Source organism: Lepisosteus platostomus, chromosome 13 (genome assembly GCF_059453375.1).
Source record: "Lepisosteus platostomus isolate fLepPlt1 chromosome 13, fLepPlt1.hap1, whole genome shotgun sequence".
NCBI lineage: Eukaryota > Metazoa > Chordata > Actinopteri > Semionotiformes > Lepisosteidae > Lepisosteus > Lepisosteus platostomus.
This window is the reverse complement of record NC_142623.1, coordinates 5,714,547-5,741,880: the sequence shown is the minus strand read 5'-3', so window position 1 is coordinate 5,741,880 and position 27,334 is coordinate 5,714,547. Positions and strand designations below refer to the sequence as shown.

Below are 27,334 nucleotides of genomic sequence, written 5' to 3'. Positions count from 1 at the left end.
CATAGCGTGGACCAAACAACAGGCAGACCTCAGGCTGTCAGGCTTGGAATCCATACCTCCGGGACACTAACTCTGGTGTCCCTAGGGGTGTGTGCTTAGTCCATTGCTCTACTCTCTCTACACCCACAACTGTAAGGCCAAACATAACACCAACTCCATCATCCAGTTTTCAGATGACACCACAGTTGTAGGTCCGATCACAGACAATGAGGAGAGGGCCTACAGGGAGGAGGTCAATCTCCCTACACTGTGGTGGGAAGACAACAACCTCACCCTCAACATCAGCAAAACCAAGGAGCTGATCGTTGATTGTAAAATAGTTATGCCCCTTTCCACAGCAATGGGACTGAAGTGGAAAGGGTCAGTAACTTCAAATTCCTTGGCGTCCATATCACCGAGGACTTCACATGGTCTCTCAAGGCCACCTGTGTGATTAAGAAAGTGCTACAGCACGTGTACTTCTTATGAAGGTTAAGGTATGCCCTAGATCCTCACTAACTTTTACAGACGCACTACAGAAAGCACACTGACAGTTTACATCAGAGTGTGGTATGGCAAGTGCAGTAGTGCTGACCTCAAAGCCCTACAGCGGGTGGTGAAGACTGCCCAGTCCATCACTGGGGTTGCTCTCCCATCTATCCAGGACATTTATGACAGATGGTGCCTGAGTAAAGCTCTAAGCATCATCAAAGACCCCACACACCCCAACTACAAACTGTTTGACCCTCTTCCATCTGGAAAATGGTACTGAAGCATTCGGGCCTAGACTACCAGACTCAGAGACAGTTTTTACCCCTGCACTATCAAACTATTAAACTCCCAGCCTGTTTCACCTCACCTCTCACCTATGATCTCAAAACTCACACATTGAAATCTACATCTATCTCACATGTCAAGAAGTTCACTCCTCATAATTTTCTATCCTTTATTTCATTCTGTTGATATATGATTTTGCACAACTGAGGGTGTTTTGTACATTACCTGTTACCTGGTGTTGTTTTGTACATTGCCTGTTGTCTTCCTTTTCTTATACAATTGTATTGGGTTTTTTTTTGTACTGCTTACCGTCAGAGCTAGCTAAATAGAATTTCGTTATACCATATACTGTACCTGTGTATAATGACAATAAACTTGAACTTATAATGACCATGCAGTGGGGATGCAGCAGTACTCCTGACCTGTGCGTTCGATTTACAAATAAAGCTACTGCCTTGCTTGGCAAGAGGAGACTTTTGAATTTTGAGTAGAAGGGTATGAGCTTCTGTCATGCTTTAAAGAGGAACTGCAGTCCTGATTTCCAAGTTTCAGTACCAAAATACATTTGATGGTATTGCAAAATTTTACGAATTCCAAATTGTTAATAAAATCGTGAACTGCAAAAGTAGTCACCATAGTGGTGAGGGTTTGTGAGAATTGTGACGTGAAGTGGCCCTTCCTGCTCCCTAGTTACCATAATGACTGACTAATGTAATGTGTAAAAGAAAATAAGTACAGGCTGTTCAGCAGACATTTCACCAAAGAAAATTATCCAGCGTGCTCTGTGTGCAGAGTTAACAAGTGACTAGAGTTTTTTGGCAAAAGCATCTTGGATGTCGAGAGCAATATTTCTATTGTATTACAAGCCGGCTTGTTTACAATGTAATAAGGCCGCTTCACAGACAATGACGGCACTATGGTGCTGCGTGTACCTGGAAATTGTTAATGCAAAACGTCCAATCTACATCAAAAATTGGATATGTTACTGTGTACACTTTGTTTGAAACGCACTCAACAATGACCATTCTAACCCCGAAATATAAAAATAGCCCGGCAGATCCCCTTAAAACCCACACTAAAGTATTAAAGAAGAGTGCTGCTCTGCTGCAGTCATGAAGGGGAATGTGTGTTTGAAGGCCACACACTGGGTTTTCTAGCTCATTTATATCAGTTTGAAGACTGTACAGTGGGTTATCAAGGCTACTGCTCTCCAGCTTGTTTGCTTCTTGAAAACTTGCCTGAAGACAAATTCTCCAATTAAATTAAACATGAAGGCACAGGTAGGTAAGTCAGATAGGATTTAATTAGTATTATATTGCTTTCAGTTCCAAAAATGTTAAATTTAAATCATAATACAATATTACTTTATACAAAACAAGCATGTAAGCAAACAATTTCACATTATACATTCTTTAAAAATACAAATCCTCTACATGTTTTTTTTCTTCACTCTTTGGGTTTTGGAGACATTCTCTTCCGTTGGAAGTATTTTATTTTCACGCCTGAAGAGGACATACTCAAAATATCAGAACACATCCTGTACATTAGCAACGAAGTGAACATACTGCCACCCACCATGCCTTTATTCCAAAGCTGAAAACTATTTAAGAAATTAATAAGCAAAACCCTTTCAAATTACCACTTATTAGGGATGTGCAACAATTTGAACCAAATGATCTTTAGCCATCAGCAGTTTTAGAGAATACGTCAAGATGACCAGTGTTAAATATCTATTCTAATCTTAAACTGAGCTCAATGTCTGAACAATAATGGTGGTTTGAAAACATTAGTATCACAGAATTAAATATGAAGACTATACAGTAGATTTTGTATAATTGTGTTGACTTTGTGGCTTGCAATAAATACTTGAAAGACATTTGAAAATGTGTGAATTTAAGGACATAAAATAGAAAACAAATCTCCTCAGGAGAGTTTACTAGTCCCACAAATGCATAAACAAAACTATCAAAAGGTTCAGACACACTCAAACAATTCTTAGAACAGAATTTCATTTTCCACACATCTTTTGTTTGCTTGTTTCCTCCTTATAAACTGGCTAAAATGATCCCATGTCTTATGAAAATGTCTAAATATTCCCAAGGCTATGGAAAAATGTCAAGAATATGTAAATATTAAGATCAGAAGGGCAAATGAAGATAAAGTTTAAATCTTCCCCTAAATCTAAGCTTAATCTGAGTTTACTTTCATTCAGTTCAAAGTGCCAATCAAGGTAAGATAAATGAAAATATTTTCCAGAATAACACATTGTCAAACTAAAGAGTGCTAGGATAGTCTTCATAAAGGTGTAATTTACACATTATCATTACAAAGTCCTAAACATCTTAAACTTCTAAATGCAGTGTCACTATTAAAAGAAATGCATCCGTAATATTGTCCAAACCTACATTCACACAAAATCAGCCTTACTGTGAGTATGAATTGTTTATATGATACAGTGTTCATTATCTGTGGACTACATCTTGCTTAATATTATACAGAATCAGACATGCACTAGCAAAAATGTTCTGATTTTGAGTCTGTAATACTTTTTTCTGGTGTTTATCTGCATTTAGATGCAAAACTATACTACTATTCACTCACATTGTTTTTTTTCCTAGAGTGAAGAAATGCAGAAGCTCTCAACAAAATACAAAATAAGTAAACAACCCAAAAAATTACAAAAACTAATAAAAATGCAAATGAGCTAAAGTATTGTCCTTGGTTTTCCAGTTGCCAATTGAATTGTAAAAACTGTATTTTGACTGCTGTGCTGGGTGTAGTTTTGCTTTCAATATTTTCCTGAACTGGCCTTAGCTAACCTTCAGCTTTACAACTTTCTTTTTTTAAATCTGGTAATTCACTTCACATAATGATGACAAGACATTATGGAAAGACCACTTCATTCAATGTATTATGAAATTTGCATAGGAAAAAAGGCAACTTAAATTGCAGACAAAAAAAAAAGCTACCAAATGAATCAAGATTACTGCTAATTAATTACTGCTAAATTACTTAAACATGAAAATGTATTGCAGAACATTTTTATAGAATACCATTACTTCTGTGTGCAACTAATTTAGCCGAATCAATTTAAATCAAAATGTAGACTGAAATCTGGTAGTGCTGCACAGTCAGTAAAATGTATTAGGACTTTTATGCCTCAAAAAATAATGTGGGTTATAATATTCACATTTTCAGAGTCTGTCTCCTCACTTTATTATTTTCTATTCCTTTTATTGAAATATAGTATTTTAGAACCAAATTTCAATGCATTTGACTATCATAATACAAATGCAATTTCCAATTATCCATAATCATCTCAAAGAAATTTAAACCTTAATGTGTTTTTGCAAAGAACACGTTATTTCTTTGATAGGCATCTCAATAACAATCTATTTGAATTTCCAGTGAATGAGAGAAAACACTGCAGTCAGCAACAAAACATCATTGATTTTTTTTCCCAGGCTATAGGAATTATATGAAACGTTTGGCAACATACACTCACTCATTAGTTTCCAGATGATTACCATTTAAAACTTATTGTTCAAGTACCACTATCACAAAAGGTAGTTCAAAATATTTAGAAATATACAATAACATCCAATTAACATTCCTGTTTTTATTTTTTTCTTTACCAGTGGACTTCTGTATCAAATAGTTAAACATACAATTTGATGCATGCAATCCGTGAAACTTTCAAGTTGGTGGTTTATAAAAGGTTGCATAGATTATTGCTCTCTGAAACAACATACTGTATGAGAACAAAACTGAATAGAGTATCAGAGAAACTTCAATACTTGTAATCTACAGTCACTATTGTTTATATAGATTCTTATATCTAGAGGAGACTGACTAGGTTTCCAGTTAAATTAACAGAATAACTTAAAAGAAAACAATGCATGGGCCTGCTACAATAGTAACAACAGGAGAATGCCTTGGTCAGTTTGGTAGTCACACTGGGGCATAGCGATTATTCTTATAGCAAATCTGTTTTTAAAAACTTAAAAAAATAACATAAAAAGGGCATCATTTCCCACCAAAGGAATGAACAGTTTTTAGAAACTGAACAGTAACCTGAAGTCCTCAGCAATTCATAATATTAGCATGCAATTTGTCAAATGCCAAGTTAAAACGTAAATATTATCGAGAAATGCGAGGTTACATTGTGACTGGCAGTGCACTTTGAAATGAAACTTCTTTACCATGTAATGATTAATTGCAATTAACTTATTTTTATCCCCTTTGTACCAGGTTTAAAAATATTACATTAGACTAGATATGTACAAAAGATAGAGAAAAACAAAGATCTTGAATTTAATAAAGAATTGTTAAAAATGGCAAATTGTAATCAGGCATGGGTAGAAGGGACACTTAAGTACTTAAGTGGAATCCTAGGCACAAATCGTATGTTTGTAAAACAGAAACCTTATGTAGAATTCCTACATTTAAATCTTATCTTCAGGATCTGACTAGGAAGTATTTTAAAACAGATTCATGTGAAAGTCCCACATCAGGTCTCAAGGAATTCTGGTAATTCTTGGCCTCAAATATAGTTCTCAAGTGATGGAAAACATGGAACAGTGGTTTTAGGTACATGCCATTAACATCTCTGGTATCAATAAGCCATTTTATGCACTATTGTAATGCAATGTATTGCAAATAATATATACATGTGATACCATGATGTATTGGCCTTGAAAGAATAAAAAATAAAGGCTCTCCCATTTAGAGGTGCCATAAATACAATGGTGAGTGAATGGAGAACCAAACTGGTTACATTTTTGTAGTAGGATTTATCAAATAGGTACTGTACAGTAAGGTTAATATTCACATTTTGAAATCCAGGGAGTTCACCTTATAAATTCTGGTTAAGTTTGTGGTTTCAATTAGCTTTCTACATTCATTTAAGATTTTGCTCTCATCTCTTATAATAAGTACTCTAAGTAGTTCTATGCATATACACGTTTTAATAAACACTCAAAACACTTTGACCAGAGGTGAATTGGCATGTTAAATGCACACATTTACTAAAGGTATTCTGATTTCAAATTGACCTTTAATGCATATACAAATAAATGCATACTTTGCATAACCAACTAGATAACATTACTTGTAAGAGTTCCTTTAACTGTGAAAACCACAGTTAAAAGTAAATTTCTAGGATCTAACCCAAATTAATGCAATGTGGTCACAAAATCACCAGATTAACTTTGTTTTGCCACCCTCACAGTATGTGGTACCATCTATTACTGTACATTTAAATGTCCTAAATACAATTTGTATTTGTTATTGAAATAGTAAATAAATATGTATATAGTGAGAAACTGTTGAATGAGAAAACTGGGAAACCTATTCAGAAAAATTCTACTATGAATAAAAACTATGAATCCATCTTAAGAAAATAGAAGGAATGCAGGGCAAATCATATGACTAGTAAATGTACCAAGAAAATAACACTATAATATATTAAACTGGGTATAGTTAAAATTACAGAGATTCAGACACAAATGAGACCTTTTAGACTTTTGCCAATAATGATGAGGCCATAATTTGGAAAAGAACTGTCCAGAAAGTTATATGATTTAATTTAAGTTATATGTTGTACTGTATATTAAGAAACTTTATAAATTAACATGTACAAGAAACCTTAATATGCACCTTTGTTCAATGGTTGTATCGGCTTGGAAATTTGTTTAAAAAGTCATATTGTAGTTACAGGTGTCAAACTAGATGTAAAATTGATGTCTAATTTATACACAATTGATTTTTATGGACCAAAGACCAAACGTCATAAAAACTTTTAAAAAGAAAACTGAGAACATATTCTTAATAAAAGGTCTGTGTGGGGAGCTGTATAAGCATGCAAGCTACAAAAGAATAAGGAGAAGCTAATTCCATACTTTAAAAAGTGAATTGGTTTTGGGTTGTTGCTAATGTTCTTGTTAATATTTAATATGACATTTTACAGAAAAATTAATTTGAGATAAATTAGATTGTTGTTCCAGTCTATATTTTATCCAATGAAATTTGGCCATACAGCTGATTGTTTACTAAGCCCACAGTACATTCCATTTATTTGCATACATACATTGCCAAATTTACTGCAAGTAACCTGAGAATACATAACAGAACTGGAAAAAATGACTGTTTCCCCAAGTACAGCAGGCAGAACCATCACAAATTCAGCACTCCTCATATAGAACTGTTCATCAAGTTACAGCTCGCCACACTCATCTACTTTTCATTTTCAGTGATGCTCCCTTAAGTCATGGAAAGGGGACGATGACTTTTTTGTTCTGACTGAAGGTTTTCATCAACTGCTTATTTAAGCTAGCTGGTAAAGTGCATATCCAGTATGAAAATGTTGTCCGATGCATTTTTAAAGGCACAAATTGAGACTGATTTGTGCTTCTATTTAAAACAGTTCAACAGTCCTGAGACTATGAATTGAACCTTTTCCCACCTTGGGCCTGTTCTCCATTCTACAGAAGCTCAATAACCTTTGTTAAGATGATGCTTTATGTTAATAATCACTATGAAAATGCATTCCTCAGGTGACACTTTGCATTAACGGAAATTGTATATTTAAGTCATATGCAGTAAATCAGAATGTACTGTATATGAAACACCATGGTCCAGGTTGTAATATGGGCATTCATGTATAAGGAAATATAAAACATGTCTACACAAAATTAGCCTTTGGGAAACAAGTGAGAACAAAATAATTGTATTAAAAAAAGGAACAACACCTCCAAAAACACCGAAGGGCAAACCAGACACATTACTTGGAAAAGTTGCCACTGCTGCTCCCACCCAGGGTAAAATCGTCAGGAACCAACAACAGTGCTTCAATAGTGCTCATGTTCGAGGGCGTCTCGGGACTTTGCAGAGAGAGGAAATCTGACATGTCCATATTGATCAAAGTGTCATTCTGGGCATCATGGGACTGGGCTAGGCCTCCGTGCTCATCGGAAGTGGAGGGGAACGTTTGAGGCTGAGGTGCAGGGTTGTCTTGCCCCGATGAACTCTGAGGGGACTCGTTTTTCTTTGCAGGGGAAGAAGGTGGAGGAGAAGAGCAGGGCGGGGGGGGAGGGGCAGGGGCTGGCACGGGGGCCTGTGCAGACGAGCCGTCCTTCTTGCTGGAGTTCTTGTCTTTAACAGAGTCCCTACAAGCACAATGACACTGACAAGACTCCTCCTGCTTTATAATAATGACGGGGAGACTTAGACCTATTTGCTGAACTGGATTTCCTAAAACAAAACAAAAAAAGCAATTAGCTCAGCTACATGAAGTGGAATAATACAAAGCCAACTGGAGTCAAAAAGAACTCATCCTAATGTTTAAAGGTAGTGAAAAGTTCATGACCTATGCACATAAAATCCTTTATGTACATAAAATAACCTCACACCTAGGTTGTTTTAAAAATGTAGAATATGTACAGAGGTAGATATATCAATTTCAATGAAAAAAGGCACAGTTTACTGCAGGTACTCCCAAGCCTAGTCCTGGTGGGCCATATATCTGGCTTTATTGCAGCAGAGCTCTTCACTTGATCCAAGAAATTTATTTATTTTTTTCCTCAAGGTTTGGAGATCTTTGAAGTTACTTCTGAAACCCAATAGTTAAAAGGCAACCTGCCCTGTTTAGGAAGTGAAAGAAATCAAAGTTCAAATCACACCTATAAGGTCTATTAAGGGTTCAATTACTTTATCGAGTGCTCATATTAAAAAGCAGCAGGTGTGTGGCTCCCCAGGACCAGCCCTGGGAACGCCTGACTTAGAATATGAAGCTGGTGGCTAGGAACAGAAACTCTGTTACTTCAAACACAAAGCATCGCCGCAGAATGCTGAACTGGCACACTTTTAAGATGACTGACAAGGCAAAAGAGGTAACCACATGACTGGGGAAGCTTAACTGATATCACTGCTGGGTCAGTCTGGTTTGGATTTCAAGACATTTCACATGTACAGAGAGGACAAGATGTCAACACAAATGTTTCAGTGGTATTTGATACCTTTTAAACATGTAATTCATTTACCATATTGGGAAACAGTTCTATGTTATCAGTGGCTTATTTTTGTATAATATATTGGTGTATGCCGTATAATGAGAAATTGTCTCTAAAAAAAATCTGGTTTAACGTATATTGACATTTCCTTATTATCAAAGCCATAAATGACAGTTATGTTCCTCATATTATAGATTAATACTTAATACTGCCATTGTATTTAACTTTTGAATTCAATATACACACGTACAAAATGTCAATACATTTTTTTACTATGCACGCTTTGTAATTACGAAACTCTAAATCATTTATACAGAAATATAAAAATTGAACATACCTGAATTTCCTCCAACTGGTATTGCTGTAGTGAAGAACACTTTTTCAACTTTAGGGCCTTGATGTTGCTGGGGGGGAGAAATACTGCATATTAAAACTAAAAACTATATAAACAATCCATGAAAGTACTGTACATCTGTAGTTCTGTGAATACCATCAGACAATGTTAGCCAAGTTTTAAAATCGATGCAACTAGCCCAGTAAATTTTCAAGATGTTCTTTAAAGAAACAATGGCTAAGCCTAAAACTTGGACTAAGGTCTTGAATGACTAATTTCTTACAGAACCAACTGCTTACAGAATGTTGCCAATAGACCATTCAAATTGAATATAAATTAAAAAGTTGAGTACTTCTGCTGGAATTTTTCAGTTTCTAATACAAGTGCAGAAGAATGATCTAACGGCTCTACAGCACAAGACTTACCGTTTGCTCTGAATTTTGCTGTGCACCGGTTGCACCATTTAATATCCACTGCAAGTTCTGATCTGCCATCATAATGCTTGGCTGCAAAATAGTGGTGTTCTGGGTGGGTGTAATTGCTATAGTGGGGTTACTGGTCAAGACAGGGTTTGCAGCTAAAGGCACAGTCTGCACCATGGCTGGCAGCGACTCTGTGCTAGGGGCTGTGGTGGGGGTGGCACTAGTTACAGCTGCTGCGGGGGGCCCCTGGGGGCCAGGCTGAGAGAGAGGAGTCGTCGGCTGAAGGAAGTCAGGCTGCATTGGTGGGTACGGCTGTGAATTGGACTGGACAGGCACTTCTGGTGTCTGCAACACGTTGGGAGGAGTTCCAAACACAGCTGGCTGTGAGCTGTTGGCAACAGACGCGTTCGGAAGGGGTGCTGAAGGCGCAGGTGTTGGCTTTGAGGATTCCAGGGCATTGCTTTGCAATGATGACGGATATGGCATGGGAAAAGTCATGGGCGAACTGGAGTCTGCAGCAGGAGGCTGAGCAGTAGAGGCAGGTGCGCTTTCAGAACTGAAGGTTTCAGCCAATGCATCTGTAAGTAGAACAAATAAAAACAACGTTCAATTTAGTGCAAGCAAAAAAAAAAATCAAATAAAGCCTTATATGTAACATATAAAACATAAATACTACAAATACTACATGCCGCAGTGGGTAAAAAAAAGCCATTACCTAATCAAATTTTTGACCTAAAACTGGCATATGTAATATCGCAGTGTTCAAGTGTTTTGCTATTGGTATGCCTAAAATGAACATACACTCTTGACACCATTTTAACTGTCTGAAGTCTGTCAATGTCTTGGCGCATGTCTTTCCAGCTCATGTAACACCACGGCCAGCGGTCAATCTCGCAATCCATTGTCCACTCTGCCTGTTCCCATGGCAACAGTCAGGCAGGTTGTCAATACTACTGCCCTGTAACTAAATGGCACTTACCTCATTACTGAGCGGGTACTCCCTTTTAGCTGATATTGTACTGCTTGGTCTTGGCTTTGGGTCAGTGACATGGTGCTTGTCTCTACTGTGCTTATGTGGATTTTTCCCCAGTGCCTTCTACTCTTTTTCCAGGTTGACCCCCTGCTTCGTTTCCCATGTTTCACCTGGATTGCCCGATTCCAGTGTTTGGGCCTCTCACCTGCTTGACAGTTCTATCTGATTTTCCCTTTTGTACCTCTGCCTTTCTTCTCCACAGTGCACCCACAGCTCTGTGACCTGCCTGCCTGCCTGCCTGCCTGCTCTTGTCCCGTAGTCTCACATCGCTTTCCTTGATCAGCAGCCCTCTTCTCCTGCATAAGGATCACCCTTCAGGTGCATTCAGCTGTCCATTACACCACCAGGCTGTTTTGTGACAAAACACCTATAATTTGCTAAAATTATCATGGAGTCAAAAGTGTGCGCCATGCTTTTTTTTATTTTTAAAATTCAAAATGATGTTTCAATCTAATTTCATTAAGTTACCAATATTTTTCTATTTAAGATAATGCCATTAACTGTCTTATTAGCATACTAGTTAAACCTTGTACTACTGTTAATCAAAAATGTATATCCAATGTAAGACGTTTAATACGGGCACACTTACCATTTGGGTGAGCATCATCTTGACTAACACTGTTTTCCGGACTCTGAAACATCAGTTCAAATACCCTCACTGGTGTAACACTGTTTAGATCGAGGCCTTGAGACTGAAAACAGAAAAGGACAGTAATTTTCCGAACAAATTCTCAAACAATTAAAAAAATATTAGTATTGCATCTATGTGCATTAACAGAGTCTTTTGTAAAAAGTTTAAACAAACAATATAAGTCTTACATTATTCGCATTTTCTCTCAGTTCAGTATCCGTGGAAATTAAACTCAAATCACTGAGGCAAAGTGAATGATTTGCATCCTGTAACAACCAAGAAAGGTAAAAAAAAGAATCATGAAAATGGGTCAAAACAACAGCAATTTAAGACACAATTGTTGAACTCAAAATAAAGTTTAAGAAGTTACTTTTCTATTGAAATGCCAAAAAGACTGCATCTGTAATTTTTAGACTTGATTATATTCTTGTAACATCTTAAACCAGCTAATATAAATGTACCGATCTCCAATATGTGTTCTATTATCAACTTTGGGGAAGAAAACTCACTTCAGACAAGGAATGACTGAGTGCCCCTCCATAAGGCTGTCCTTTATCATGTCCCTTCATGTGACTCTTGAGACTGTACTGAGAACTGAAAGTCTTCTCACAGCCATCACTAGGGCAGAAGAAGGGCTTTTCACCTGCAAGTTAGAGAACATTTACCCTGAAACCTCACTACAGAACAGTTTAGACTTCCATAGTGGTGCACATGCCATTGGTTAAATAAGGAAATGAGACTTGGAACATCACAAAAATGTAGGGACCTTTTCTTAATCAAATTTCCAGAAATACGAGAAATGCTTAACACGCAAAGCAACATCTTAGTGTTGAAATGGAAATTTCCACTTCTGAAAAAGAGACAGCAGATTATGATGTCCGACTTAAATGTTATGCAGACTGAATGCAATTGCAGCACTGGTTTCATATTTAAGACCAGATAATCATGCAGAACATAATTTACAAAATCAATGCCCATATTTTGCAAATGCTTTATGAAGTATACATTTTTTTAAGATAAACATTGTAAAAAAAAAGCTTATTTTTCTCAGCTTTGAATGCACTTGAACATGTGTCAAAAACAGGCACTGGCAAAGGTACTGAAAATAAATTGACACGGCAAAGTGCTGAGATGAGTGCAATTTTAATTCCTAATTCACAGATCATAATGATTTATTAAATCAGTACACTGATCAGCAGAACATTCAAACCTAACATGAAATGGCTAAAAACAGCTGAACATAGAACCACAATTTTCAAAAGCACCACAAAGCACCCTTGAACATACCAGTATGTGTTCTGACGTGCGTTTTCAGATGGTGACTGGCAGCAAACGCTTTTCCACAGCCGTCATGGTCACACCTAGAAAGACCACACCAAGGTAATTACTCTGCTAGGGCACTGTGTTCATTCAAACGTTTAGAAAACAGACACACATTCTGAAAAAAAACGAACCAAGAAAATAGTCTTTGTCCGACCATCACATAAGGCATTTCTTCAACAAAAAAGAAAAATCATTCACTAACACTTCAATAAACTAGGGTTTTAATTCAGTGTATTTCTTTTGAGTTCATTACCAAACACAGGCAGAATTCAATCAAGCACACAAAAACAAACCTTCACCTACCTAAATGGCTTTTCTCCTGTATGAGTTCGAATATGCTTCCTCAGGTCACTGAGAGTCGTAAAGTACTTAGTGCATCCTTCTGATTCACAGTTAAACGTCTTCCCTGTGTGAAGTCTCTGATGTGCTTTCAATCTGTAAACATACCAGTGAGATTCATATTTTTCTGAAATAGACACAGCTAAATACTGTTATTATAATGGAAAGCTTGCAAATATGATTGCTACTAAATAGGATTACTACAAGTACAATTGGGATTAAATTTAACTTCCTCTGAAATAATTACTAAATTAAAACCATTTTGCGACAAACATGGTCCAAATAGTTGTGCATAATCGTGTAAACGTACACATAAATGCAGGTGGCTTTTCCAAAGCTCTACACAATGCTTTCAAATATGTTTAGGTAGAAACAAACAGATTAAGGACAATTAGTCATCAGAAAGTCTTGGATTACATACATGTAAAATTCAGCAAAATGGTGTGACAGTATTTCAGATGATTCTATCGGGAAACAAAGATTAAAGGAGAAATGTGAAACTGCTTTCTGTAACACTCAGTCAAGGTTACCCAGATAATTGTACATAGACCATGTATTATTCTAGATTACAAAACACAAGGTAATATAGTTATACTGTCAATACAGATTCACTTGGATAGTTGAATATTTGGTACAGACCACACTATTGCATACAAAAGCAAAGCTCACAGCCTGAACTGGGTTACATGTGTTTTTTCAGAGCAACTATACTATATTTTATCAAGTGATATAATTCAGTAAGCTCTTTTATTTCCTCCTCAGTTTTATCAAATCAAGAACATTATTTGAGTCCCCTTCAGAAAGAAAACTATCAAACGAATCCCTTTTGCTTTAAGCAGTTATTTCACTTGGAATGCCATTCTGTAAGTCCCTAGAGTGCAGAACAGAATTCAAAGGCTGTGAATCCTGATGACGATAGGTAACCATCCTAATGAAGTGTGAAGTAATCAGCTCTGAAGGTTTTTGCCAGTCTCTGAAGGTCATACATCAGTACTGGATGCTTACCAAGTACATCACAAAAGCTACTGACCCTCTTAGGAGCAATGTTTCAATGTTTATGACCATAACCTTTAAAGCGTACATTTCTAGTGAGACTCTTGCTTTTCACAACCAATGGAAAAAAAAAAGTTGACTAATTCCTTCCAAGATTGGAAATGAAGGGCTTTTAGGGGAAGAAGAATCTCAATCTTATTAAACTTTTAAGGTCCCACTGTTGCCAATTCAAGTACATAGGCTTAATTAATAATCACTACTTTTCAAAACCAATGAAATATGACACTGCAGCTCCGCATGGTTCTGATATGGGAAATGAAAGAGATTAAGAGGGACAACACACTATAGCATTGGCTGATTTTGCTGATGAATTACAACTGACACATTATCAATTGCTCCACAATGTTCTGTCTCTACTGCAATGCCAATATATGCCTGTGAATGTTTTAAGCAATTAGGACTAAAGTACTGAAGGCATCAAAGAGAAGAAATGTTTTTAATACCCAGTACAAAATAAAGACTAACAATGGAGGGGGGAAAAAATTGTTCTGTAGTATTTCCAAAAAACAGAAAAGAAAAATACAGAAAAACATTAAATTAAGAATTCATTGAAACTGAAAAATTAATAAGCATTAAAGACTATTTTTTCTTTTTATGTAATAGTTCAGGCTTATTTTACTTTATAATAGCATTTTAATTTCTGATTTGTTTCTGCAAGAATATTACAAATACAGAATAGGAGAAAGGGCTTATATTGTTTCCTTTGATAAGCAGGGAACTGATAGAAATCTGGTCTAGTTTAAACCAGCCCTTTAATATAACAGTCACTTCAGTGACTGCAGAGTAAACAATGACAAGGATTCCTGCTAGAAGTTAAAACTGCATTAAATGCTGAGCCTATAAATCAGATGGTAGTCTTGAGCACTGCAGCAATGCAACATCCATAAACTACTGTTATGAAGATAAAAGATTTGTACAATGTTTATAAATCATTTATAACATGTTTTCATGTTAAATAAAAAGTGACTGCAGAGTGCCCATGTACAGAACATGACCAACGGCACTTTAAACCACTGCACCTACTTTCATTACCTTTCAACCTAAATAAAGACATTAAGCATTTCTTCCCATTAACTTTTTAAAAAGCAAAAGTCTTAAGAATGCCATTAATGCTCACATTGGCGTATTTTCACTCAAACTGACAGTGATGAAGTAAGATATTCATTAGAGGAAAATGAAGTTAAAATTTCGGTTTCGGATTGAATTGCTTCTTGGGCAGTTCTCAAATGCGTACCAACCATCTCCATCATAAGGCAAACATTTATTTCGAGGAGATAAGATCTTTTTTTTTTTAAAGCCACGCGCCTACCACGCACCATTAACTACCAACAGACACATAGGTGGTTATACAGAAAGATATGAAATCTTTAGACTGCAGTCATTAGCTGTTTTTGTCACTTTTCAGAGTAAGCTAACAGGTACTTCCAATAGAGCCTTAAGCATTACCAATGAATAGGCCCCCTTTTCATTCATTTTTAACATAAAACGGTACAATAAACTTTGTTCAGAGTCTAAGCAAAACAAAACCTGAAACAAAGCAAATGAACCCTTTCCAGGTTGGACACAGCATTCAGAAACATTCAGTCTTTATTTTGATTGAAAACCCTCATCCATATCCTACCATGAAGCCTTAACTTATGTTGCAATACATTTAGCTTCACAATCAGTAAACTAAAACCAATTCAGACTCAAAGGAAATATTATATAAGCGCAAAAGTTCAAGACATACAGAAAGAGACTATCACAAGCACCACTTCCACCCTTCAGCAGCATTCTGAATTCAGTACAGTTCATCCTACATTGAATCACAATCCTAATCTCAAAGACAGAAGCACACCACTGCCTCACCTGTACAGTGTATTAAATGCCTTTTCACATCCTTGTACATCACATTCAAAGGGCTTTTCCTTTGTATGAACTCGTACATGGATTTTCAGACTGTAGGAGGTAAGGAAAGCTTTGCCACAGCCTTCCTGGTTGCAGACAAATGTATACTCCCCACGGTGAGTCTTCTGGTGAGTCCGCAGGTTCCCTGCTGTGCTGTAGGTACGAGTGCAACCTTCAAACATGCACTGGTACCTTTTAACCTGGAAAACATTTGAATTTTTTTTTTTACATTCACATATAGTATGTATTATAGTACATAGTTAAATAAACAGGACATACAATTTCAACAAATCATTTATTGTTCAGAAGAATAAGTTTTCAAGGACTAAAAGTCAAAGTCAAAATGTGGTGTGTATTAAAAAAAATGCAGAGAAGTACAGTATAAAGGTACTCGATATATAGCTGGAAAAAAACATGTTATCCACTAGTCTTCTTGGAGACAAAGCAAGCAAATAAAAGGAAACTATAGTAAACAGTAAATTTTAAAATCTATCTTCCCAACATATAGTAAAACATTATAAATGCCCTTTTAATGTAGGTTAAATTGTCTCACTTCATGCATGAGAATATAAACGTTTCTGAAACAAAACAAACTGCACCCTTTGACACATATCAGCACATAATGAGAACTTTATCAAATTATTATAAAAGCAGAAAAAAGTATCAAGTACAATTCATGATCTGAAATGGGTATTCAAGGCTGCCTTGCCATAACTCCTAACTGATGGTTTGGTTTCCATAAAACTGTATTAGCTCAAATAGCCTAAACGTGTCCTTATCACTGTAGGTTACCTAAGAGAACATTCTGGGCTTTTCCTGTAACAGAATTATGTTTTGAACAATATTCTTTCCTGAAAAATATTAAATCCTGATTATTTCAATAGTACTTTTAAAATGGACACTTCAGGATCACTTCTTAAGTGTCTAATTAAAGTATGAACGTGCTTTAGATATCCTCTGTACAGAGACTAAAGTCACACAGTAGGCCTACTATAATGTTAAGTAACTGATTAATAAAACATTTATGCACAGGAGAAATAAAGCAGTTGCAAATGAGAATTCAGACTTGCTCTGACATTTGTAAAGATCTTGAATTTAATGACTCAGCTCTTCTCGACAGAGTAAAAGGGACAGAGCACAGCAGTTTTCCAGAAAGCTCAGTTGCTGAGAGCTGGCCTGGTTTCAGGTACCCAGCTGATTCGCTCTCAACAATAGCTTCAGTCTCTCAACTGCACACCCCAGGGCTGAAAATAAATCACACTCTTTGCGCTGTACACTCTACAATTAATGCATGTATTCGAAGACTTCAACACACACAAAAAAACGTACTTCTTAGTTCTTAGTCTCTATATGCGATCTCAATTTGTGATAGTATACAACATCCTTCCACTAATTGGGGATTCATTGCAAAGTATTCTCCCCCAAACCGCACGTTGAGGTTTTTTCTAAGCATGGGGATTTTTAACGGATAACCTCGAAAACCAAAACTTCAAAGTTGAATCCACAAAAAACGATTTAATCCTATAAGGCTTTAAGGCATTTGGAATGTTGGTGACAAATACACTAGAATAAAAAGAGCCTTGCATTTAGAGAGACATATTTCTTAAGTTTGGAATGCAATCTATATGTATGTAGCACAAGTAAATGACTATTCACATCCTTAAAATTAAACTAAGATCAATTTGAGAGAAGACCTAAAAGATCTTTTACAATCCAACTAAGCAATAAGAGAATTTTTCTTTCAAATAATGTCTTGGTTCAAAACCAACTATTTTACAATGTTAAATACACAACCTATGCCAGGGTTTCTCTTGCTTTCCTACCAGATCAACCAGCAATGAACATGTTTGAACAAGTCTACTGCTTTTCAAGACACAAGAAGACCATTTTACAGATACATTAATAATTATAAATGTTTGAGGTGTGTTCAAAATTAAATGGTTCTATTTCAATCTCCAAGCCAAAATGGAAATAATAACTTTCAGACATTTTAAGTTTAAATCAGTTACTCACAGATAATATACATTATATATATCTTAAGCAGGAGTAGGAACTAGAAAGTGCAAGAAATTATCCTGTAAAAGTCTCCTTTCAGTTTAACTGGCTGTAAATCCTATGATCCATATAACATCTTAAGTATAGAATGTTTGAAGTAACATTTAGGAGGAAACTATTGAAGTTAAACATTACTCTACAAAATACAGCCCCCACCTTCTTTGCTACATTGAAGATCTCAATTGTCTTTGCTAATGGATGAATCTTAAGAGTCTTTGAATGCTCCAGTATAATTTAGATAAATCTACATCAAATTATCAAGCTGCACCTGTAGGATCAATATAGATGTGCATGCATTCTGTAACACTCAATTCAACTTTCTAATTGTTACCTCTAATCAAACAGAAAAACAATTTATCAAAGTTATCATACTAAACCATATACTCTATCTCAATGTTGAAAACCGATACAAGCAAGATATTGTAGGTTTGAAAACCTAAGAGTTTTTATCCATACTGTAATAAAACTACAATAACATTTTCCCTGACAATAAAGCAAATATTTAATGAGGAAGGTCACATGACTATCTTTATTGAAATAATTATTGAAAATGGATATTAATTCAGCTACTAAAAGATCTCGGTGAATTCTGGAGAGGTGGATCATATAAATTAGAGTAAATCACGGAATATGATTCCAGTGTTGTAATATCTCCGGAATACTTGGCAAAATAAATAAAAAGACCTATAATGTTATGAAGACTATATATCAGGTTTCACAGCTTCAGCAGACCATTCAGTGTTTGGTAGATCAGTATCTTTATAGTTCTGAAAGTACACATTTTTGAAGCACATGAGTAGAAAATCATGATTAAAAAATATAAATCTGCAATTAATGACAATATGTCTTCTTGAAATGGAAGAAGCAAAAATAAATGTGGATTTAAATCTTAATGGAACACATACACTTAACGTCAAACATCAATGAAGTTCCAGGCAAAACCGTGCAAAGGTGAATGAAAATTAACATGCTAAACACTTTTATTTTGCCTGAGCAAGATATTACATTTTCATTTATTCAACACACGAGGGACTGATAATTAAGTACAAGAACAGCCTTTATGACATCTTATTTGTTTCCCCTGAAAAGGACTTACTGTGAATGTTCTAATGCCTCTTAACCAAAGAAACAACACTGCTCTGATCTGAGGAGGAAATACACACTTTACCAATCAATTTAACAAATACTGATGGAGGCAGATTTGCGCTTTGCCTGCCAACTCTATAATTATAGAAACAAATGATCCCTGTACAATATCAACACAGAGAAATTGCTTCTTTTGGAGATGTGTAGGATATATTACCCTACTACAAAACTATTCCATCTTTTTTCTAGTCGGCACACACTGTTGAATCACAAAAACCAAATACTCAATCAACCCTGGCTCGAAAAGACGACACCTTTTTCTTTTTTGGGTATCGAACATCTTATCATCAAATGCTGCAAGATCTCCAAGCAAAAAATCAGACAATATACATTCAAACAGGACACCATGTACATACAGTACAAAATAGCTCTTCACAGACAAAGCTACTGTAAATTTACAATAGCCTGTGAAGTGCTAAATACATGGAAAAAGTCTAGTGTTAAGTCACTGAAAAGCTTATAATTATTTAACGTATGAGAACTTGTCAACGGTAATCCCTTTTCTCATTATGTTTACATGAAAAGGGTGGCAGAAGATCCATCATAAACCTTCGCAGAGCAGAGGGGGCCCAGGGGACGTACAGCAAGCTATGCAAATCACTAGCTTTCATTTTCCATTCAGCAAAAACAAATTAACTATCCCCTTAGAATGAACTCATTTTCTGGGATCTTTTTGTAAGACTTTATTCTAATTATTGCTTCTTTGTGGTTTGATATTCTGGACACTCCAATAACACGCAAGAAAATACACAGCCAATTAATATCAAGATGTCCTCTGTATTCACCTCCATTATAATGAAAGTAATAGAGAGCTACTGTATTTTCCTGAATTTGCTTATGTGCCTATGGCATGGTTTAAGCAAATGACTTGACAACTCCGAGTGCTGCATAATTTTACAAACAGGTCTGCGTTAGCTAAGCACAAAAGGAATCATAGCATGTTCTTCATCTGAATATTGACTATCAGTTGTTTTTTATTTTAAATAAATTCCCCTAAGAAAATTATAAAAGATCGGTGATATCCAGTCAACTGTAGCCTACACGGGCTGTTTAACACTCTATTACCTATTGGTTTCATTATTTTATTTTTTTATGCATGCGATTAATACTGTAAAGACCAGTCATTAAAAACACATGATTTTAATGTTGATACCATTGCTCAAGGGATCCTTGCATATTCCTTTAATAGGGAACTTGGACAAGTGGGGAAAAATGATACAGAAAGAATAAAAGATTTATGTACCTCTCTTTGCTTGGTCTCTGGACATTCTGAATGCAGGGTTAGGGTTGCCCCCTCTATATTCCTTGGCATAGGAGTAGAACCTGGGTTGATAGTAAACTGGATCTGATCAGGTGAGATTGTGTGATGAACATATCCTTGTGACATTCCATCATGATCGGCCATGAAAGTCAAGCCTTCCTCCGATCCCTCTGCTAAAAAAGTCATGTTGTCGTGCCCACATTGCCCATCATCCTCCTCCTCCTCATCCAAGCTTATCGGATCCTGCTCAATGAGAACGGTGGTCCGATCATAAACTGTACCAGAGGAGGAGGGCATCAGTCCATTCTTATCGAAGCCCACCATCTTTTCTTCCTGCGTCAGTTCATCCTCATCCACCTCCACCTCAAAATACATGATGTCCTTGTGTGGGCCATTTTCACCCATGGTCTGAAGTCGCTCAGTGCCAGGTGACTTTCACAGCGCTGAAATTTTCTGTAAAAAAAAAAAAAGGAAGAAAAGACTGAGCTGGGAGTCAACTTTCATCTGAAGCATTATTAGGATTTCCAGAAAAGAAAATCCAGCCCTTTTAAAATAATTACATCAAAACAGCATGAGAATGCCAATATGAACCAGGAGAAACCAGGGTGTAAGCACAGAAATACGTTCTTTATTTCGGTTTTTAATTTATTAAACACTTCAACAGAATTACAAAATACCACTGAGGTTGGCTAACTCAAAAGGGATAAAATTTCTTATGCAAATAGAGGAAGGAATAAGTACAATAACACAAAACTGAAGTATTACTTAAGTATTTCAGTTTCCAGTAGAGGGAAAATTTAAATTGCTTTATGAACATTTCACTGTCATACTTAACAAAACTTTGCATAATTGTGATTTAGTGTTTTTTGACTTTGTAGTCATTATCAAGCATGTGAAAATCAAGGTGAACATACATTTTTACCGATTCCCAGGACAGCTGTGTAAGAATTGTGACTTTGCAAATCACAGAACCAATTTGCGGAGTATTTAAAGTGTAAATAGGACAACCACAGCTAAAGCTTTGGGCAAAATCAAAGCTGGTCCACAACTTTCACACACATTGTAAGCAACTGCAAAACACAGCCAAAGGAACTTGCCAGTACTGACAACTGAACATGTTCTCATTCCATATTAATTTCAAATTCTTGTTGCACAGTAAACCGAAGCTCGAATCCTCGAGTATATGCATTCGGAATATACGCACAGATCCACAAATTCCTATTTAACTCTGAACGTGAAGACCTCCAAACTCTCCAACCGATCAATCAAGCAACAGATCACAGCCGTAATAAGTCATCATTTTTTTCTTGCTCTTGATTGTGTACTCACGACTGATTCGGAGTACAACAGTACCTACTCAGTCTCAGTATTCCCAACCTACCAACCGGTTTACGAATGTTTTCTTTAAAAAAGTGAAAAGGGAAGGCTGCTTTTCTGGCCTGTGTACAACTCGCAACTAAGTTTCAAAGCCCACGTAAAACACGAGCGAAACATACAAAAATATAAACCAAAACAAAAAACACGAAATACTTTAATTTCGCTTAGGAAAAAATCAGCCTTCTCTCTGTACACAGTACGTCTCTTGAAGGAATCCAGATTTAACTAACGATTGCTTTTACAGGCGAAAATGCTAGAAGTTTGGAGCACCCCCTCCCAAATAAATCAAAAGAAGAAACCATTTATCAGGACAACACAAAAATACCGAATTTCAGATCAATTGGACAGAAGTAGTAGCCTACATCAGTGTACATGGATGAAGGTTTAGGTTGTCTGCAAATTGTAAGACGTATAGTATATATACAGTATTTCCAGTTTCTGTTGAACACGCTCCAAACAGTAACCCACTTAGGCAACGTTACTTAATTCAGTGTTGTTAACGACGTAGTGCTTAATGTTTCAGTTTTCTGAATATCGGGGATAATGTGAGCTCCCTTCTGTGCACTTAGTCTGGGGTGTTCGGTGTTGAGAAGATCTTACTCGCGGGAATCCAAAAATCTAACTGACAGATCGCTGATGTCAAGAAACAACTTCAACTTCCGTACTAAATGAAACGGCGGTTAAGCAAAGAAAGAGCAAACAACCCTTCACAAAACAATTTATTGTTACTGTAGATGTGCTAACGAAAGCTCGGCCAATAAGGCTACATGAACGGCATCATTTCAGTGGCTGTTTGGCTGGAGACGTTTAACGTGAGAGTCACATCGGGCACAAACAAGACCGGAGTACAGAAATCAAATTCTCCTTTTCGGCCTCCCTTTTACAGAAATGCAAAGGATTTTTACCGGTGTTCAAGAGACGCCGAATAGGTCTGTCTTTCGGATTGCTGGCGATTTCTTCTCTTCCCCTCCCAAGCGGCACCATGATTAAAACAACAACGTCACATTTCAGCTTCCTTTTCACAGAGGCATCCTGGGAAGGCCGAGTTTGACAGGCTATCGCTTTCAAGTGAAATAAAACTTTAAAAAAATAAACACGCGTTTAAAAAGAACCCTGCACTCGCCCGAAAGTTTGTTAATCGACCGAGAAACATTTTAAAAGCGTTATCTTTTTTTTAGAAGAAGGCTAACACTGCCCAATAAACTAACCGGTTGTCATAGTAACCGCTACGTGTTTTATATCCACCTGTAAGGTTTTATCACATGCTGTGCCAGAGAGGAAAAAAAAACGTTTTTGTTCTCATTGCAAAAAGAGCTATAATGTGTTTATGGATAATGCACATGTTTCATTACAGGCAAGGATGTTGCGGCTAATACTATAGCTGTAGACAGAACATTATCACGAAAATTATAGTCATCTCTGACTACTGTGGTATAGTTCAATAGCTTTCAGTGAAATTGCATTATTTTTACATTATTGTTTTACATTACTGTTATCACTATATACTGTCTACTATAATTAAACAATTCCCTGAAGATGTGACTAAGTAGTCAGGGTTATCTCTGCTAATCTGCAAATTAAATTTAGTTTAATTTAGTTCAGTTTAGGCCTATAAAAGAGATCGTATCTATCTCGACACATACAGAACAGAACCTTTTAAATTGATATTCACTAATCTTTTACAGAATACTATACGTATTTTCCCCCCTGGGGGACTTTTGAACGTTTTCTAAAAAACGCCTCTTGCGTCACATTACTCACGTGATTTGGTGGTTCACCCAAGGGTCGGTCACGGGATTTTTTTAAACAACCGTTTAATAGCAACCAAATTTACAACGTAATCAATGCTTTAAGAAAAATGGCTACAATTTTTAGCATTTTATTTGAACATCAGATTAGGACAAAAATAATATGATTTTTTTCTTATGTACTTTACATTTAATCTGATTGCAGTTAAAGGGAACACATGGTCACACAGTCCCTATTTACTCAGAAATGATAATTGTCTAGTTAATCAGCACTAAATGACAGACAACAAACTAATGTATTGCAGTCACACAAGAAAATTCCCCAAACCCCTTTTGAAACATTCTGAATGTTCTCAAATGAGAAATTATAGACCACACGACAACAGACATCAAACATCTCAAAACATACTGTACAGAAGAGAACTTTAATTTTTGTCATATTTATAGAATTTGATGCGCATTTTCCCCCTTGTACCACCTGTGGGGGGGATTTGAACAGTAAAGACTGAATACCTCGGTTTATAGAAAAAAAGTTTAGAATTTAAACAGAAGGAAATCATTCTACTGCGATGGACTGGTGCTCCATTTCATGTGTATTCTTTGTTCCCCTTGTTTGCCCGGGATAAACTCCGACTCCCCCGCACCCTAAATTGGATGAATCTGATAAAAAATGGTTGGCTGGATGGAAATTATTCTAAAATTGTGCTATCCACTGGTAAGAACTGATTTTGAATATAGCATTGATATATAAAGGATATTTCCACCCTGGTAAGAATTAAAAAAAGAATCAGACGTGAATATTTTTAGTCTTCAACAGATTGCCAAGGAATTTGAGTCTAGTATGTAATATCTGGCGAGACCAAGGGATTAATTAAAGATCAACAATGAAATGACAGACATTGAAGTGGAGATTAAGAGCACAAAATATTTTGGACTGGAAATAGGAGTAGCTTCATTAAACAAGAGCTCTCGGCGTTTGGAACTGAGTGCTGATCAAAGGTGCAAAAACTGACTGTCATCTTCCTGGAAGCAGTTGGAAAGCTTTAGTAATCAAAGGAACAAAATAGGTCTAATGGCCTCGCCTTGTTAGTTATATGTATGTTGTTATATTGTTCATTTAGAAACACATTTGCCGTGCAAGAAAAAATTGTTCTTGGATATTAAATACTACGACGAGAGTCTAGTGGTAGCCAAAAACAACACTGCAGTTTTCTTTTCGCAATCGGTATTTTCTGGAAAGCCATGGCTACATCACCCAACGTGTATTTTACACAAAAGCAAAGGCATTCTCATGATGTACAGTAGGTGACCAATGCATTTTCTTACCATTGCAATATCTGTGACGGATATGAAAGCAAATGTCACACTCTACGAGCTACAGGTAAATAAAAGTCAGAGCTCAGGCTTCAGAATATGAAATAAACCGATCACTGACAGAAGAAACAAGGCTTCCTTCACCAATTTTAATTTTATGTAGGACACAGCACCAAGATCAAGATTTAGGTTTCACAAATGTTTATTAACACATTTCATTTCTATCAGCTTGAAATGAGCTAAACCCTAATATCCTAGCATTTGTTCCCCATCTTTAATGTTCATGTACTGAAGATAAAATTTTCTGGTCACATTTAAAATTCATTTGAGGGTTAAAAAAGGGGCAAGTGAGCCCGTTAAAATAAACACTGCTTCAACCCTAGGAGCATCTGACACTTGTTGGCATGAATAGAATGATAACCGATGATACAATATAATAACCATTCAGGATTTGTGTAAGCAAACTGTTCTTTAGATAACTCCCTCAAACAGAATGGCTGATTGCATTATGGGATTAACACAAACAGCATATAATTACTGTCTGGCTGTAGAACATGATATTTTCATGCACAGCTTCAGGCTCCTTCTAGAGCCAAAAACAAGGGTTCATGTCATTGGTAGCACACAGGTACCTCTGCATAATCTCCCAATTGCATAGAATCCTGTGGGCAGAGTTTATTTAGAAAATGACTCTACAATCTTAAGAGAAACTGCTAAATCCCAATATTATAATAAAACACTCACTCTTTATACAAAAAATTTTTTTTTACAAATAACAACTGAATAATAAAACATTTTTTAATTACCCTTTAAATAATTACTACAAAAAACATACAAAATGTCAGTTTTTTAAACGCTGTTTAAAGCAATACACAAACAGCTCGTTGTAAAACCCAGCTCGGCTGGGAAACATCGGGTATGAAAAAAGGACTATACATATGACTTCTGTGCATTTCTGAATTTTGCTTTATAAAAAAATAAATCAGATACTGTACAGAGCACTACAAGATACACATCTCTGCTGCTATGTTGAGGGAATCGGGAAAGGATTCCTTAAATGAGAAAATGTGCAATGAACTCCTGGGCTTTCTTCTTCTCCGTGATGTCTTGTTTCGATTGTGACCTCAGCAGCAAGGCACCAAAAATAGATGCTGGGGCGAGAGAGGTGAACAAGTTAATTTATCAATGTCTACAATGCTGTCATCTTTGATCCCTCATGCAAATGCCAAGCATTTACAGAATGAGCCAGATAGGCCAGTGTTGGCTAATAGGACAACAACACATACCTGAGCCACACTAAACCATGATAAGAAATATTTTGAAGTCAGTGTGCAGATAGTGTTTTCTTTGTGGCTTTCTGCAAGTAGATCTGTACCTAAAACCTCTACAGAAGTGAAGAATTCTTGGCCTTCCATAGAATACATTTTTCTAAAAATAATATAAAATGCAATCAAGAATAAAATTGCCTTACAAAAATAACCATGCTCTAAGAGAGAAATATTAACTGATATATATATTTGTAGCATTCTTGAAATGTAATTTCCTCTCCTGAGTTCTTGTATTATTACACAGCACAGACTGTGGAAAGGTAGGCCAATACTGCACCAGAAAATTTCCCTGGGGAACTCTATATTTTTAAAACCCAGAACCTCCTGAAAGCTACAATTCTACCACAGAACTGAAATATATTTTATACTCTCCCTATGTCCAAAAGTCTTCATCATATCAAAAGCACATTGTAATGTAATAGGTTCTTCACATATTCAAAAGTGACAATTATCTGCTTTGAAAGTGAAATGTGTTGCCTTTTAATGGTGTTGTATAAAAGCACTTGAGAAAATGTTTCCAGGAGTTCACATGTTAGAAGGTAGATGTGCAAGGTTTTAATCATGCATGTAAAACACAAGGACAAAATACATTTAGGACTTAAATCGATAATAAAACCTTAGAAACACACAAGGGAAGGTGGTAGAATTAATGAAGAATTAATAAGTAGTTTACATAATTAAAATATTTTTGAATTAATTATACTTTTTTAATGCAGTTTCATATCAGTTGCAGTTTGTGTGGTGTTATATTGTTGCTTGTACAAAAAGCTTTCATATTGATGCACTTTCGGTAAGCACTTTAATTGATCATTTTATCCACTAATTAAAAAACTCTTTGGTTTGTGATAAATGACACAGATAAAACACCCAAATCTATTGTCTCCCTCCTCCTTACCGAGTGTATTGATATCCAAGTGATTGTACGCAGAATTCTTCAATAACTCTCGCAGAAATGCCATTAAATAGTTGAACACATTGTTGTGGCATGGAGGTAGCTTAGAGATGACCTAAAGAAATCACAACAAATAAAAATGAATTAGTCTCACATGGATTTTTTTCATACTCTTACCCAGTGGTTTACACGGCAAAACTTCAGATCACCGAAAAGCAAATAAACCTTATTTGTGTGTTTGCTGTACACATAAATCTCTTTTTTTACATGTGTGGTTCATCATACATCTAAAACAATACTTTTCATTTTCTCTTACAGAACACAAAACTACCAGATATCTAGGATTTGGTCAACGAACGTTACTCTGCTGCACAACAACACACAGCATGGGATCAAACCCATGATCATCCAGACCAACCCGCGCTC

The 27,334-nt window shown here is 36.1% G+C and overlaps 2 protein-coding genes across 5 annotated transcripts in view; both read right to left on the bottom strand.

Annotated features, from left to right (window-relative positions):
• Positions 1 to 2,041: 2,041 nt before the first annotated feature.
• Positions 2,042 to 22,804, bottom strand: mtf1 (metal-regulatory transcription factor 1). The gene is made up of 11 exons (XM_088602773.1): positions 22,532 to 22,804; positions 20,232 to 20,702; positions 15,749 to 15,987; positions 12,812 to 12,943; positions 12,473 to 12,546; positions 11,695 to 11,828; positions 11,374 to 11,451; positions 11,144 to 11,246; positions 9,525 to 10,099; positions 9,103 to 9,169; positions 2,042 to 8,007 (listed from the first exon to the last, which is right to left on the bottom strand). The coding sequence occupies exons 2-11, from the start codon at positions 20,652 to 20,654 to the stop codon at positions 7,538 to 7,540; spliced, it is 2,295 nt and encodes a 764-aa protein (XP_088458899.1). The 5' UTR covers positions 20,655 to 20,702; positions 22,532 to 22,804; the 3' UTR covers positions 2,042 to 7,537.
• Positions 22,805 to 24,823: 2,019 nt separating this feature from the next.
• inpp5b (inositol polyphosphate-5-phosphatase B) overlaps positions 24,824 to 27,334 on the bottom strand; it is a 31,289-nt gene continuing 28,778 nt past the window's right edge. For all 4 annotated transcript variants that reach the window (XM_088602769.1, XM_088602770.1, XM_088602772.1 and 1 more), the window contains 2 exons: positions 26,912 to 27,023; positions 24,824 to 25,839 (listed from right to left, as the gene is read on the bottom strand). In XM_088602769.1, coding sequence (XP_088458895.1) covers positions 25,742 to 25,839; positions 26,912 to 27,023 — 210 coding nt within the window. In that variant the 3' untranslated portion in view covers positions 24,824 to 25,741. The remainder of the gene's footprint in view (positions 25,840 to 26,911; positions 27,024 to 27,334) is intronic.